Below are 17,025 nucleotides of genomic sequence, written 5' to 3' on the forward strand. Positions count from 1 at the left end.
ATTTTTCTAACGCCCATTTTCGCATTTACAAGCCTTTTTTTAAGAATCGCCCAAATTTCCCAATTTTTCGTGTGTATTAGCCAATGGATCTGGTGCCCAGAGCACCTAAAGTTTTTTTCTCAAAAAACTTTATGAGAACCTCCGTAATGAGTTGGAGAACATTCACGTATACTCACACTATTTTTTTAATATCTATTTCTGCATTTACAAGTCCTTTTTTAAGAATCGCCCAAATTCCCCGATGTTTCGTGTTTATTAGCCCATGAATCTAGCGCCCAGAGCACCCAATTTTTTTTTCTCAAAAAACTTTATGAGGGCCTCCGTAATGAGTTGGGGAACCTTCACGTATACTCACACTATTTTTCTAACGCCCATTTTCACATTTACAAGCCTTTTTTTAAGAATCGCCCAAATTTCTCGATTTTTTGTGTATAAATGCCCATGGATCTGGCACCTGGAGCACCCAAATTTTTTTTCTCAAAAAATTTTATGAGGACCTCCGTAATGAGTTGGAGAACATTCACGTATGCTCACACTATTTTTTTAATATCTATTTCTGCATTTACAAGTCCTTTTTTAAGAATTGCCCAAATTCCCCGATGTTTCGTGTTTATTAGCCCATGAATATAGCGCCCGGAGCACCCAATTTTTTTTCTCAAAAAACTTTATGAGGACCTCCGTAATGAGTTGGGAAACTTTCACGTATACTCACACTATTTTTCTTACGCCCATTTTCACATTTACAAGCCTTTTTTTAAGAATCGCCCAAATTTCTCGATTTTTTGTGTATAAATGCCCATGGATCTGGCACCTGGAACACCCAAATTTTTTTTCTCAAAAAACTTTATGAGAACCTCCGTAATGAGTTGGGGAATCTTCACGTATACTCACACTATTCTTTTAATGCTCATTTCTGCATTTACAAGCCTTTTTTTAGGAATCGCCTAAATTTCTCAATTTTTCGTGTGTATTAGCCTATGAATCTGGCACCGGAGCACCCAAATTTTTTTCTGAAAACACTTTATGAGAACCTCCGTAATGAGTTAGGGAACTTTCACGTTATAGTCAGGTGGATTTAATCCACTACCATCCAACACAAGTGGATAGTGCTTCCTCTGATAGTGGACGTTAGATCAGTTGAACTAATTCATGTAGTGTCTTAAGATAAACTGGATTAATTTAGTGGCATCCCCTGCATGGAAAAAGAAGTTTAGTGTCTTAGATAAACTAGATTAGTTGCATGTATCTCATCCCCTATTCCGTTAAAGAATGAATGGGAATTGATCCGACAACATCAAGACAAAATACTAAAATCCATCTATTTCCATCTCTAATAGAAGTAGACAACACGACGAAGAAGGGGAGATATTGAATATATCCTTCCACCTTTAATCAGAGGCTCGATTGAGCACCGATAAGGAGCACTACTCTAGCGAGTATTTAAGGATTCAAAACTCTCCCCGAGGTAATTGGTGTACCAACATTTTGTGTATAGTATAAATCCATAAATATAATACAACACCATTAAGTACAAATATAATACACAAATTGACAGAACATACACCAGGTGTTCTTTTAGGAAAAACAAAATATAGACACCCCTCAGTTCTCAGGGAAATCTTCTCAACAATCTCACCATGTAAGTTAAGCAATCAATCAATCAAATCCTACACACCAGTTTCAACAAGGAAAAACTTTGAAGTCTTGTTTTTTTTTTTGTTTTTGAAATCATGTTACAAATGAAATACTGGCATGATATACCAAAACAGTTGCAAATTAGCAGTAGGAATTCCAAAACAAGCGAGCGACAATAGGCTCCCTATATTTCTGGAGCAGGTGCAGCAGGAGCCCTCAGAAGTGGTTGGAGAGCTTTGACAACGATACTCATATTTGGACGGAATTCAGCTTCATATTGCACGCACAGTGCTGCCACGGCTGCCATCTAAATTTAAGAGAAACAAGAATCACCAACCCGAAATTAGTTGCTAGTGAGTGAAGGTGTTAAAAAGGGAACTAAAGTAGACATAAATCACATGGAACGAAGTTGTCTTTAAGGACCACCAAAATATTAGAATAGACGCAAACCTAGCGAAAAATAAGGCACACTGGAAGAAAGAGATCTATATAAGTGATATCAACTAACTGGGATTGAGTTTTAGTCACATTAGTATGTTTAATTTATGTCCAATGATTTCTAGGAGTCTTTTAGTCATATCAGATTTAATACCAGTAGAAAATAAAAAACTTCGAGCACTTACAATGTTCATATTGTATAATATTAGTCTGAGATGAGTTCAAATAGAGTGACATAGCCCGTGAGAATATATATAACTTAACCAAAACTTGCTTGGGATTAAAACATTGTTTGTTGTATTGCGTCTGACGGGGAGAGGAAGAGTGACAAAGCAGATATAGGACGACAAGGGGGGAAGAAGAAACCTTAGCCACTGCTTTCGGAGGACATCCTTTCAGCTTTGGATCAACACATTGCTGCACTTTATCTTCACTCAGTCTCGGGGTAGCCTACAATTTAAAGAAGTAATTATACATCAGGAAATAGAATCTAAACATCTTACAGACCAAATGGAGGAGAAGAGCACATAAGGGAAAATATTTAAAAAGAACATTTCTGGTAAATCGAGCAGGAAGCAGTGCTCACCCAAGTAACCAGGCTCTGCTGTCCTCGAGGCATTGTATGATCTACAGGCTTTCTTCCAGTCAAAAGTTCAAGCAAGACCACTCCAAAGCTATACACGTCACTCTTCTGTGTCAGTTGTCCAGTCATAGCGTATCTGTAATAATTTTTAGGATACTTGGGTTAGATAACTCTCCTGAAACAAAACTACTTCTTAAGGCATCTTTTACAAGAATAAAGGCCTAAAGTAGGTGACAGAGATGCCAATGGGTTAAACAGAAAATGGCACAATTGGATAAGAATACTACTCCAGTAATTGAATATCTCACAACTTTGCCATCCCATTTTGTAAAAAGAGCTTAAATACATAATTAATCATCATCTAGAAACACTCATAGAGAACAAAACTACCTTCACTCAAAAACTTCAACATTTAGTCATTTGCGAGAACACAAAACCTTGAGTAGAAAACTGGTACTTACATATTTTATTGCCATGAACAAAAGTAGCATGTTAAGGAACATCAAGAATAACCATTATACATTTTATAACAAGAGATCCCACCATTCCACCTCAAATACTGTAATGGTTAATAGCAATCCCAGAAAAGTATAAGCAATACCCAATTTACTAAGTAGTTGCTTTTGCCATCCAAACAGATCAAATAACTAAAGATATGGCCTAAACAAACCAAGCTCCTTCCCCATAACAAGCTACCTTTAGTGGTAAATTATATCTTGGAAGTTGTCAAATACAACATCCCTGATGAATAGGGGAAAACAATGTAATAGCAAAGATGGGCTTTTCAAATTTCCAAGAATCTCTCAGCCTTTTACATTTAATAGTCAAAAACTTAATTCCAAGTAGCTTTTGGCCTTTTGAGCTGTATTTAGCTTTTTATCCCAGAAGGAAGGAAGCACCTTAATTAATTATAAATCCTTGCTTAGCCCCAATGGATTCTTAGGTCACATAAAGTAGAGAAACCCTGTAAATCTGATGCATACACTATACACTTTGAGGTGTAGTATATGCATTAATAGCAACTACATATATTGTTTGTTTCGGTGGCTAAAACCTTTTTTTACTAACTGATTCTTCGTCTCATCAGACCCTTATTCTAGAAAGCTGGCACTCAATCTCATCAAAAATTTCCAGCAAACATGCTTTACATAAGGAGCTCCCTTACATATAAATATGCTTTTTTTTAGTCTTGTAAGTTGTCCTACAGAACTACATATATAAAACCACAGTTAGAAGCATCAGAAAACTTAGTTACTATATTCTTTTTAAAATAGTAACAATAACTCAGTGTTACTATATAGTTATTTACATAATGTATCACCAACATTCATTCATTCACCCATTCCTAGTAGATTCATCCCCCCCCCACCNACTTCTACACTTGGATTCTATTCCTAGTTCAAAATGTATCACACCAAAAAGGAAGTTAATCTAGTGCCAAGAACTCAAAAGGCAAAGAGTTCAGAATAACACCAAAAATACACAACCGTGTATAAAACATTTGAGGAGAAACAGAGTACAAATTGAAGAAAACAAAGCTTAGTCAAAGAAGAAAAAGGCAGGAGACCATACTCTGGTGCATGATAGCCAAATGTTCCTAAAACTCGAGTAGAATGAAGGCGAGCAGCCATGTCAGGAGCCTGATTTGACAGGTTAAAATCTGCAATCTTTGCTTTGTAGTCTTCAAAGAGGAGGACATTGCTTGATCTGATATCCCTGTGTATTACTGAAGGTTGGACCTTCTCATGCAAATACTCAAGACCCCTAGCAGCATCAACAGCAATTCTTACCCGCTGCACCCACTCAAGTGTTGGGCCAGGCTGTGCCCCTTGTACTCCTTTCCTTCCTGTAAGCACATACACAGTACAGAAATAACAGATTATATATCAAGCTAATAATTTCTCTCATTCAACTACATACATTTTTTTTCATACCGTGCAAAATATCATGCAAGGACCCCATCGTTGCAAACTCATAAGCTAATACACGAATGCTTCCTTCAACACAGTAACCAAGCAACTCAACAAGATTGTCATGCTTCAATCTTGAAACTCTAGCAACCTTAAGATGAAACAGAAACATATATCAGAGATTATTACAAGTAATCAATTATCACAGCAATACACGGAGCAGCCAAAAAGAACCATATAAGAAAAGGCACTTACCTGATTCAAGAAGTCAACATTAGTCTCAGGCTCGGATGAAACATCAAGCTTTTTCACAGCAACAGCCTTGCCATTGCTTAGATTAGCATAGTATACTCTCCCATAAGATCCTTCACCAATTAATGCTTTCGATCCAAAATTGTCAGTTTCCTGTTTCAGTTCATCCAAAGACAACGCAGGGACCTCTATAGTTGGTACTGCTTTATCCGCTTCAGCCCTGATAGGATCTGATACTCTTGACCCTTTCTGATATCCTGGTACCAGACACAGAAAATTTAAAAAAAAAAAAAAAAAGACTACCTCGTCCATTGGATAACTAAGACTTGTCTAAGAAGCACTAGAAAGTAAGCGATGTCAAACATGACATAAATATTATTATCCTAAAATGATCCAGATATATAGATTAAATGTGGCATGCACATAATATAGTCAATCGAAGGAAAATATGCCATACTTCTGTAATTTTTGATTGGTCTAAATGAATATCTCATAGTTCATTGCAAAAGGTTAAAAGTGAAAAGAAAAAACTTCTAGTCAGTTATGTAGAAAAGAGTTAGGAATATTCATTGAAACATTTTTTCTATCAGTACCATTGAGCTTTTCTCTTTACTTTTCATAATCACTAGTTTCATCTGGGACTCTGTGACACTCATAAACTAGAAAGTTTAAATAGAACAGCTGGGGGATGTTCCCTGTAAGGTTGTATATACTTTCGATACAATATTATTTCCTGAGCCAACAAGCACAAGGGAATTGTTTGATGCTCTTTCCAAGTTTATCAAGAAAGTATTTTATAACCAACAGATCCCAAAATAGATGAGCACCGAGAATCAAATTTCATATTTATTTATTTTTGCTGAAGAGAATAAATTTCATATTTGAAGTTGACATTTGGTCTTTCAGATTTTTTTAAAGTCAAATCTTTTAGGAAAGCGATGAAAACCTCCTAGGAGGCTAGAATTAACAAAAGCAAATCAAAAGGCCCATCACTGATATCCAGTATAAATTATTCACAAGCAAATCTTCCTTATGCCACGATTAGACTATCAAGAAAAAAAATAAACAAGGCTTCTATGGAGAAATTACAAGGGTTGGATCAAAGCGAACAAAGCTTCTGAATACTGTGGCTTTGAATATCTTGGAAACTCTCTCAATTTTATTTTATTTTTGAAACTGGTAACTTTGGAAACTCTCTCAAATTGAATGCATATAAAATTTTGGAATCTGAACTAAGATTGATTTCTATCATTTTGCATAAGAGGCAAATGAATTGATCGTAAAATTAGAGTCACCTATAAGGTAGCAAGCTTAGGATGCATCCGGACATTGGATCTCAGTAAAATCATTCTCTTGTCGTGTAGGCTTACCAAGTTCCATAAAACTTGGTCCCACAATTTCCCAGAATACCTATTTTCCAAACTGTACACAGAGGTCTATGGCTTAAAGTTGTCAATTACAGTCACCTTAGCAGAACTGCGATTTATCTATAGAAGTACCCTGTTGGTCAACAAGCAGCAGATGATGCCTCACAAAAGATTTACAAGACATGTACACTATAAAGACTAAAGAGAGAGCCCAAACAGATTACAGATATCACCCAGAAAAACCCAGTAAATTTAGATTTTTAAGACATTAAAGGCTTTGCTCACAGAATGACATCTTAGATAACTATTTAACTTCAAAGCATCATAAATTTGTACTCTAGTATGTGATGGGGATGCAACGACAAATTATCACTTTCAATCAGCTAAAAAATTGGCATTGACAATTCAAAGACTCATCTCAAGGCAACAAGAAGGAGAGAAACAGTTTGGTTTTCACTAAATAAAGCTTAAGCATAAATTTGAAATAGTGTACCATCAGCATGACTTGCAGGGTGTTTAAGGTGCTCGGTTTCATGTGATGGGTAGGACTCCTCTACTTGACAGGTACAACACAGCCACCTTCTCATCCTTACTCTCTTTCTCAAATAAAGATCGTCTTCAGCCCTTCTGTTCTCCAAGCGTGAAAAGTAACCAGGAGGAGGAGCATGTGCCTGTGCAGTAAGTCAAATGTAAGAATGATTCAAAATGAACAAACTTCATTATATCATGCAAACCACAACACCTACAACCACTTCATTTAAAATATAAATAAATTGAAAATGACATACCACTCTCTCCTTGTTCGGAGGATGATTTACAAAGGTACTTGCAATAGTTGAAATGTAAATGAAGAAAATGTATTTGACAAATGAAACACAAGCTGTGCATGTCTTTAAGAGTGCATTACCACAGAGTTTTCTCTTTTTTAAATATAAAATAAAATTAAGAGTGCATTACTGCTGCAATTCCAAACCAAAAAATCAGTTTCAACAGAAATAAGGAAAGAAGAGCTCCATTTCAAGGCTATGGATATATCATTCTTTATGTAAGATGTCTAACCTTAATCTTTATGGAAAAGGGAAAAATGTCCAGGCTTGCCAACAAAAAATATCTTAAAGTAAAAGCTACTATTTAAACATAACTTGCATTTTAAAATGAAGAGGAGAAAAAGGAAGGTAGGAGCAGACAAATATAAATATTACTTTTCCCGGCCAATAAAATATGAAACTGATATCGAAAGATACAGAAATTAATACCAACCTATTGATGCAAGACTACAAAAATACATCACATTTTAATGCTTCCAATTTTATTTCCTTCTATACAAGCCTTAAAATGGTACATTCCTCATCATTGGGCAAAAAGGAACAAAATTTTTAAAAAGAACTAGACAAAACTGTCATGGAATCAAAGCACTAAAAATAGAATTCGACAATTAATTCCATTTCCAACAAACCAAACTTCCACAATCCATATTTCAAAGCAAACTCACACGAAGCCAGAGATCAATCAACTTAACTTCGATCCGAATACAAAATAAATCCTCTTTCGTAGCACGAAACTCGACTAAATAGGAAAATATACGTCCAAGAAACCCAAAAAGAGAAAATCTAATACAAGCTATCAATGCAAGACTACATAAATACATCACAATTCAATGCTTCCTCATTTGGAAAAAAAGGAACAAAATAAAGACAAAACCGTCCTGTAATCAAAGAACTAAAAATAGAATTCTACAATTAATTCCATTTCCAACAAACCTAACTTCCACAATCCACATTTCATTGAAAACTCACATATAGCTAGAATCAATCAATCAACTACGCCTCGATCCCAATACAAAATAACTCCTCTTTTGCAGAAAATAAATGTGCAAGAAACACCAAAAGGAGAATTACTAATACAAGCCATCAATGCAAGACTCCAATTTCATTTCCTTCTATACAATCCCTTAAAATGGTCCATTCCTCCTCATTTTGCAAAAAAGGGAACACAACAAAGACAAAACCGTCATGTAATCAAAGCTAAACATAGAATTCTACAATTAATTCCATTTCTAACAAACCAAACTTCCACAATCCACATTTCAAAGCAAAAAACTCACACACAGCTAGACATCAATCAATCAATCAACTACGCCTTGATACCGATACAAAATACCTCCTCTTTTACAGAAAACATATATCCAAGAAACCCAAAAAGGGGAACATCTAATCTTACCACTAGCCCTTGCCTGTGATAATTGCCATCCATAGCCATCAAATTAATCAACTACAGCTACAATTCACAAACCCAAATAAACAAAACAACACAAAGAAAGATTCTTTTTGAAATTTCCAGACAAGGGTTAGTTAGATCCAGAGGGTCCAAATAAAGAATATGGGAAAAGTTGAAAAAGAGAGAAAGCAATTGAAAATGGGTCAAAATTCAAAATTAATCCCTGAAAAACAAATGAAACCCTGAAAACTCAAAAGGGGTTACGCCTCAGAGGCTAAACAACTAATTCCGATAAACTACAGCCATAGAAATCAACCGCAATTCAAGGGGTTGTTTTTTCTTAATTTTTTTACCTGAAAAAATAAATCTTTTCTTGTTCTTCTGTAGCTTCTTGATTATGCTAAATCAAGAAAAAATATAAAGTGAAGAACAGGTAAGCAAAGACAGCGAGAACAAACGACACAGAGAGGAAAAAGGTAGGGGTGGATTTGCTTTGTTTGTATTGTTAAACTTTGAGAAATTGGAGGAGGGGGCCGAAGAGGAAAATATCAAGTATATTTAGCTGTCAGCAAAGGTCTAACCCTTAGAAAGGTTATTTTCCTTTCTAGTTCGATAACCGCATTAAAATCCGACTAAATTCAAGTCTCATGTTAGATAATAAGATGCTAATTAGAGCTCGAACATAATACTTTTGATTAGGACTGAAATGCTCCCTCCGTTCTATAATAATTGTCACGTTTTATTTTTCAAGCGTCAAACAACACCATAACAGATCTCGAACACGATACTTCTGATTAGAAATGAAGTATTGCTTCTGTTTTAAAATAGTTGTCACGTTTCACTTTTCAAAAGTCAAACGACACAGTAACAAAGCTTGAACACGATACTTTTGATTAGGAATGAAATACTCCTCTGATTCAAAATAGTTATTACGTTTCATATTTTAAAAGTCAAACGACACCTTAACAAAGCTCAGAGATGATACTTCTGATTAGGAACGAAGTACTACCTCTGTTTTAAAATAGTTGTGACGTTTCACTTTTCAAAAGTCAAATAACACCATAACGTAGCTTGAACACGATACTTTTGATTTGGAATAAAGTACTCCTTTAGTTTCGCTCAAGAGTCAAACAACACTATAACAGAGCTCGAACACGATACTTCTGATTTGGAATGAAATACTCCCCTGTTCCAAAATAGTTGTCGGCTTATTGCGTTTCACTTTTCAAGAGCCAAACGGCACCATAACAGAGCTCAGACACGATACTTTGATTAGGAATGAAGTACTTCCTCTATTCCATTTTTTTTTGTTGCACTTCACTTTTCAAGAGTCAAATGACACCATAGTAGATCTCGAACGCGATACCTCTAATTAGGAATGAAGTACTCCCTATGATCTAAAATGATTCGCTTTTCAAAAAGTCAATTTGACTAACTTTCAAAACTAAATTTGATTTGCTTAATTTGATATTTTAGAATTAAAATTTAGATATTCTAATATTATCAAAAAGTACTATAAATTATATATTTTTCTTGTATCAAAATATTGGTCAAAATCCATCTTGTTTGACTATAAAAAAATGTGACAATTGAAAAGAAACGAAGAAAGCTATAAATCACCCTAACTGTTTTTAGATTTTAAAGTTATATCCATCATATATATATATATATTGTTAGTGTAAAATAATTATACTATTAGATCGACTTCAATAAATATTATTTGGGAGACTGGATAGCAAAAAAAAATCTTTATACTAACGATAACAATGTGTATAAATTAAAATTTTATTTTTTAGTATTTTCTTTATGATACTCTCTATGTTTAATTTTTTCCTTCGTAATTTAATAATACAGAATATTAAAGATAAAAAAGACTTAGATTAAATTTTATAATTTTAAACTTGTATCCCTTTTTTTAAGCACAAAAAAAGGTAAGATACATAAATTAAAAATTAAAAAAGAGCACAAGAAAACGTCAAGAAGGAAAATTCAAAGAGTGGATGGAACGTTTCTTGACAATTATTTTTTGATTGCCTTTAACTTGGTAAAAAGAAAGAGACAATCGTATGTTATTCTCAACTTCTTCCTTCCTCTCTAATGATTCTTTTTTGGATGATCCAGAAATTTTCGAAGATAATAAGATATAATTTAATATTTGATAGGCAATAAACTCGTCTTTTTACTCTTCTCTGCTTAAATGCTTAACGTATGTTTTTGCGACATGATTCTAATTCATAATTCGTGAACTATGCTTAAACTAGTAAAATATTGTCCAAAACTCAATAGATAGTATATCTATATTTTTTTTTACTCTTATCTACTTAAATATCAATCTTATGTTAGAGATAAGATCCGAACGCATGACATGTACTTCATATCTATATCTATCATTTGTTGCAATTTTTGATTTTTGTATATTTTGCACATAATTTTTTACGTCACGCTGAAAATACTAAGTTTAGATGAACCCGATAATGGACATTCTACATCCAGCTCTGATAATAGGCACACTCCTTTGCCTCTTTAACCAATTCGAACTCGTGACATGTGCCTAAACCAAAGTCCGGAGGGCTTTTGTGATGGGAATTTTCTTCTGTTGTTGACTGACAACAAACAAGTTTGCAAATTTTAACAGTTCAAAAGATTATTACAGACTAAAGTTTCACATACACTGCATGTATTGCACTGATCAAGATTCACTTCAATAAGACACAACAAGAAAGGGTCAACACATCCTTAATCCTTATTTATAGAACACCCAAACACACAGTTTACACCGGGAGCAGGACGACAACGTCTATCTTGCTCCACTTATTGGATGTTTTCTTAGTGAAAAAACGTCGAGGATAAAAGCAGCAATCCTAGCTAGGATGTCTAGAATCCCATATGAGTTAATCAAGAAGAAGAAGAAGCAGGGGAGGAAGATGGATTGAAAGGTTTTTGTTCCGCGCAGGTGAGTAGTTCGTGAGGCCCTGCCTCCTCCCGACCAATGCCCATCAAGTCGAGGTAATACAAGTAGTGTGAAATGATGTTGTTCATGGAGTCAATATCACCTTGGTTACAGACATTGTCATTGTAGAGGATGTTCATGGTGGTGCCAAAACCGGGAACTCGTTTAGACAAAGTATCATTCTTCGTTGGCTTCCAGTTGCCAACGAAGGCATCGTGAGCTGAAGGTTGTCCCTTTTTGACTGGGTTCATCCACTGCCAAATTGCAGCTTGGAATGCCAAGGTCGCGTTTTGTTCAATGTATTCGGGATGATTCAATAAATCTACCTTCAGTGCTTCGCCTATTTTTCCGTAGTTGTAGTTCCTAAGTAGAAGTATCAAGAAAAAAAAAACATATTTTCAGTGCTAATAAATGGTAGAAGAATGAAATGAATACCTAATAACAGGCATCCGCTTAAGTGGAGCATAACAAAGCAACAATGAAGATAACTCAACCATCTCGAGTGGTGGTTTGATGACAAGAAAACTATGTTGCTCGTATCAGATCCTTAAAAATGCTCTATTTTGGACGATCCAACACGAACGGGTGGCCTTTTTGAGAAGTTCAAGCAACATAGAAGAAAAAAATCAATATATAATCTTAGATATATAGGTAATGAAACATTTACCAGTAGATAGGCAAGGCACCACGACCATAATATTGGACTCCGGGAGAGCACGGGTAAGTTAATTTGAAGTAGTCATCACAGTAATCTTGGCTAGGACTCATTTCCTTGTTATAGCAAAGGCCCCAAGCCAATGGTCCACCGGTGGCAACTCCGTAACCACCTGTTTACGTTAAGTGATGAGAAATGAATACAAGTACAAGCACGTACAGCAGAATAAACCAGAGGATTGTGCTAAGTTTTGGTGGATGATAGGCAGTAATAGTGATTTCCAAGGGGACGACAATTGGAAGTTAAAAGTGTACTTATATTACACAAAGGTCTAGCTAGAAAGGAGACACACACGCGGACACATAGAGATACATATCAAGCAACAAGCTCACCGATTAACTGGAGCTTACACAAGTCAGATAGCCAAAACAGAATTGGTACCACATTTATTCTGATTCTCAATATCTAGACTAGGCCAACTAATTGCTCAGATATCAATAGAATTAGTTCATCATATATTAACTGCGCCAGATTCTCAAGTTCTCAATCAGATTCCTCAAGACTCAAGATCCGATCTGATCTCAAACAAGATGAGTTTCAATTTATGATTCTATGCAATTGATCTTTCCTAAGTACTGTTGTGTTTGATCAACTCATAAGTTTAATCCTTACAAGAACAAAACTTTTCATGAACTTCTCTTATTTTCAAAAAAAAAATTCTCAATTCCTTTGATATTACTTTCAAAATCTGAAGGAAATCAAATATCTCCGTGGTCTAAACATTTCTCCATTCATCTTTTCACCATTTTCTGAACAAGAAAGCACCAAAAAGCTATTTTGCTCAGATCCTTCAAAAATGTCAATAGGTGCATGCCGGATCATCCAAAAGTTATGCACTTTTTGTGGATCCAACATTGATGCAGGATCCGAGCCACACAACAAGAAAAAGGGAAATCATACTATAAAAAATGACACAAATAAAAAAATAAGACACCAACAACAAATTATGGCTCAATCCCTTACTAGTCAAGAGTCAATTATATGAATCCTCCACCCTACAATAACAACAACTACTACTACTACATCTCAGTCCCAAACACGATGAGCTCGGCAAATAAATTAAATTAAATTAAATACATACAAATACTAATTATCCTTAAACTAAGGGTCTATCGAAAAGAGTCTCTCTACCTCCAAGGTAGTGGTAAGGTTTACATATATTTTACCCTTCCCGGACCCCACTTTTGTGAAATAACACTAGATATATTGTTATTATAATAATTACATAAAATATGTCACTTCACTCACTTGTTCATGCAATGACATACAACAAGTCAACAATAACAACATACCTAGTGTACTCCATAAAGTGAGGACCTTAATTCTACCTCAGAGGTTGTTTTTGAGGGACCCTCGAGTCCAAACCAATTCATACACAGTACAAGAAACAACAGATAGTAACAAAAAATCGAACAAATAGTAACACAACAATACTACAACAAAACAACCATGTAAGAAATAATTTGAGCAAATTTTAGAACACAACAACAACTTACAAGAAGTTTTGCTACCAACATGGCCAAGAAAAGCAGCAATTTCTTTCATCTGCATTTGTTTACCACCAGTAGTACCAAAACCAAGAGGTTGAAAAAGAGCTGAAGCAATTATAAAAGATTTATAATCCCAAAAACCAACAGCATGAGCTACAGGTGAATTCCTCTTTGAAAACAAATTCTCAAATTGATAAGTCTCAAAAAAATCAGAAATTGTCAAATTACAACAAAATTTTGACAACACATTACATTCCCAATCTTTAACACACATTTTTTTACCCTTTACCATTTTCACCAATGTTGGTGGCTTAGATGATGATTCATTTTCATTTTCATCTCCTTTTGCAATTGCAGAAATTGAAAGCATTATTACCATAAAGCCCAAAATTTTCATCTTTAAAGTTGCCATTTTTATCACTCAAAATGAAAAAATTGAAATTTGAAAACTGAAAGAATGGAGAAATTAGTGAATTGGGAAGATGAATTAGTGGTTTTTGAGATTTGGGTATGAATCAAAATTGGAACTTTTGCGCTTTTTATATATTTTCTTGGGTTTTTGGTGAAGTTTTTTTTTCTTTGGAAGTGAAAGAGACGATCTTTATTAACCAAGAAGGAAGCAATACTTAAAAAGAAAAAAAAAAAACTTTTTCCATTCCTTTTTAATTATCACAATATTATTTTAGACTCGAATGATATGAATTTCAACAAATATTTTACAATGTATTTATCATATTAATATAAATTTTTATTTTAAAATATTTAATTAATATAATCTAATTTAATTTAAAAAATTAGTCGAACTAAAAAAAGGCATCATAACAACTTAAACAAAATAACTTTGTTTCATATTTGTTCCATTACTTGGCTACTTTTCTTTTACATAAAACTTAAAAAAATCAAAAACAAAAAACATATTTTTATTAATTTATTTTTAACTCTTTTTACTACATTATATTTACCCCTCTATCCATTAATATAAAGATTAATAATAAAAAACTTTACGATATTTATATTTTCATTAAAAAAAATTAATTTAAGGGTGCTTTATTTTTTTTATAATATCAAAGGTTAAGGATGATGGGACTATTATTAACTGAATGAAGTGAAAGTGTATGAGAATTAGCTTTTTTTAAAATAAAAGAATAAAAACCTTGTTATTTACTATTTTTATAATATAGGAAATAGATTCTCTGCCTTTTTATTTAATTTAATAAATAAATCATTCTTGAACATTCTAGACTTGGAATAAAGCAAAAAAAGCTGACATTTCATAATACGACCGGTCACCGTTTCATATTTGGTACTCGCAACAAATTTTATGACACAGTTGGCATTTTTAATTTATTTTTCACGATATCCGATCTTCATATTAAGATAGATTTAAATTTAAATTTACTTATTATATGATTTATTTACTAAGGCGACATTTCAAATAAAAAAATTCAACTCGAAAACTTAAATAATATACTTTTGATTAAGGATGAAGAGATCTCAAACATCTCATCACAAATTTATATTGTTGCAAAGTTGGCATTTCGTTGTGAATGGTTCTAATAATATTGATTTTACGTAATTCAAACTTAAATTAATTGAAAACTCAAATATAAATATCGAATATTGAATAGAAACCAAAAAAAAAAACTCTATCTTCTAGCGATCTTCTTATATTTAAAATTTATTGATCCGATTTAACTTTGCAATTTAAAATTATAATTAATTTAATGTAAAAAAATATTTTAAAGAAATATTACTATATTGTTTGAAGCAGTGTGGAAGCATCTAGATTTAGCCAGAGATTACTTACAACTGTGAGACCCAAAAATATAAATTGCTGAAAATGACATATTAACTACCTAATTTAACATTCAACACTAACCAAACATTTTTGTCTTTTTCTAGAACAAACCAAAAGTGCTCTAGCATTTGTTGCATATCATTTTTTTAAAATGTGATTAGGATAGCAGGTTAATAAGTAATTTTATTTTATGTGAAAGAGATAGAAGGTTATTTAGTAATAATATAGTTTTTTATGGAATTTTTATTGGAAAAATTATAGAAATTCCACATTTAAGTTTACTTATTACCATTATCCTCTATAAGTTTTACAAATCTCCAAAATCCCTCATTTTCACGCATCAGATTAGTGTATCAGCGCTTATATTATTGTATCTCGCGCATCATATTAATGTATCAGCGCTTATATTATTGTATCTCGCGCATCAGATTAATGTATCAGAGCTATATAAGTATTGATACATGGACGATATACAAAAATATAAGCACCGATACATTAATCTGATGCGAGTGATACAATAATATAAGCGCTGATACATTAATATGATGCATGAGATACAATAGTATAAGCGCTGATACACTAATCTGATGCGCGAAAATGAGGGATTTCTGTAATTATAAACTTTTAAGGAATAAATTATAATTTTACCTTAAAAGTATGTGATTTCTGTAATTTGCCCATTTTTATTTAAGTAATACATTTTATTTGATTAATTACCTTTTTAAATGTTAGTTATTTTTGTAACTATTTATGACATAATTTTAACTTTAATAGTTTTTTGTGTCCTTCTCATATATAGCTACTGCTTGATACCATTAGAATATGATGATATCAAACATCAATTTAGATAGTAATAAAATCATGTTTGGTGCATAGGATATAGGTTTTATAGGTAGTTTGTATTAAAAAAGTATCAAATCAGCCAGGTGTTAACAAAGTTTGTGCATAAAATTTGGGTATTACAGGCACCCAAATGTATGTGTTAGGCACAAAGGTATTAAGTTAGGTTTGATGCATAGAATTTGGGCATTATATGTACTTTGCAATAAAAAGGGGTGATTCAGTGAAAACAATCTAAATTGATGCTTGATACAACTTCAGTATATATATGTTGTGATGGTATTAAGGAGGAAAAACAGTCCTTCATCGAAAATACTAGTAGTTATTGTTTGATACCATCAGAGTGTGTGTATATATATACTTTGATGGTATCAAGGAGGAAAATGTACTAATTCAATGAAAACTACCTAAATTGATGTTTGATACCATCATATATATATATATATATATATATATATATTCTGATGGTATCAAAGAGTAACTAGTAGTGTTTTTAGTGAAGGACTGTTTTTCTTCATTGATACCACCAAAGTATATATAATTGACAGTCATAACATAAAAACTCTTATTTTATGTTATGATTGTCAATTTGATTTGTTATTTTGAAAAGTAAACTATCAATATCTCACAGATAATTGTGTTATATTTTATAACAATTATATGTATACAACTTAACACATTATTTTTTTGGTCAAATTTACTCGATAACTGAATTAGTAATTTTGAGTCAAGCAAAGGAGACAAAGGGTTTATTTACATGTAATTACTATAGTTAAGTCTTTCAACAATTATTATTTCTGTAACAACTAATAATTCATTTTTTTAGGTGT

At 33.0% G+C, this 17,025-nt stretch overlaps 2 protein-coding genes across 4 annotated transcripts; both read right to left on the reverse strand.

Annotated features, from left to right (window-relative positions):
* Positions 1–1,493: 1,493 nt before the first annotated feature.
* LOC125862193 (PTI1-like tyrosine-protein kinase 3) lies at positions 1,494–8,961 on the reverse strand. 2 transcript variants are annotated; one of them, XM_049542206.1, is made up of 8 exons: positions 8,756–8,961; positions 6,679–6,856; positions 4,822–5,075; positions 4,591–4,717; positions 4,229–4,502; positions 2,660–2,792; positions 2,440–2,523; positions 1,494–1,942 (listed from the first exon to the last, which is right to left on the reverse strand). In XM_049542206.1, the coding sequence occupies exons 2-8, from the start codon at positions 6,770–6,772 to the stop codon at positions 1,820–1,822; spliced, it is 1,089 nt and encodes a 362-aa protein (XP_049398163.1). In that variant the 5' UTR covers positions 6,773–6,856; positions 8,756–8,961; the 3' UTR covers positions 1,494–1,819. The 2 variants fall into 2 exon arrangements, with proteins under 2 accessions (XP_049398163.1, XP_049398162.1); XM_049542205.1 differs by lacking the exon at positions 8,756–8,961 and adding an exon at positions 8,406–8,662.
* Positions 8,962–11,028: 2,067 nt separating this feature from the next.
* Positions 11,029–14,146, reverse strand: LOC125862195 (chitinase-like protein 1). Of its 2 annotated transcripts, XR_007446025.1 has the most exons (4): positions 13,564–14,146; positions 12,020–12,179; positions 11,242–11,715; positions 11,182–11,203 (listed from the first exon to the last, which is right to left on the reverse strand). XR_007446025.1 is itself a non-coding variant. In XM_049542207.1 (3 exons), the coding sequence occupies exons 1-3, from the start codon at positions 13,967–13,969 to the stop codon at positions 11,298–11,300; spliced, it is 984 nt and encodes a 327-aa protein (XP_049398164.1). In that variant the 5' UTR covers positions 13,970–14,146; the 3' UTR covers positions 11,029–11,297. The 2 variants fall into 2 exon arrangements, 1 of the variants encoding a protein (XP_049398164.1); XM_049542207.1 differs by having other exon boundaries at positions 11,029–11,715.
* Between the last annotated feature and the right edge of the window lie 2,879 nt (positions 14,147–17,025).

Source organism: Solanum stenotomum, chromosome 4, assembly GCF_019186545.1.
Source record: "Solanum stenotomum isolate F172 chromosome 4, ASM1918654v1, whole genome shotgun sequence".
Classification (NCBI taxonomy): domain Eukaryota; kingdom Viridiplantae; phylum Streptophyta; class Magnoliopsida; order Solanales; family Solanaceae; genus Solanum; species Solanum stenotomum.

What these genes read in the sequence shown, in the direction of transcription:
- LOC125862193 (XM_049542205.1), bottom strand. Translation starts at nt 8,444, where the DNA reads ATGGCTATGGATGGCAATTATCACAGGCAAGGGCTAGTG. An exon ending in CCCTGCAAGTCATGCTGATG is followed by an intron (nt 5,076 to 6,678) that starts GTACACTATTTC and finishes GTCTGGTACCAG; the next exon opens with GATATCAGAAAGGGTCAAGA. An exon ending in CTCCGAAAGCAGTGGCTAAG is followed by an intron (nt 1,943 to 2,439) that starts GTTTCTTCTTCC and finishes TCTTAAATTTAG; the next exon opens with ATGGCAGCCGTGGCAGCACT.
- LOC125862195 (XM_049542207.1), bottom strand. Translation starts at nt 13,969, where the DNA reads ATGGCAACTTTAAAGATGAAAATTTTGGGCTTTATGGTAATAATGCTT. An exon ending in TGTTGGTAGCAAAACTTCTT is followed by an intron (nt 12,180 to 13,563) that starts GTAAGTTGTTGT and finishes TAACGTAAACAG; the next exon opens with GTGGTTACGGAGTTGCCACC. An exon ending in GGTGCCTTGCCTATCTACTG is followed by an intron (nt 11,716 to 12,019) that starts GTAAATGTTTCA and finishes ACTTCTACTTAG; the next exon opens with GAACTACAACTACGGAAAAA.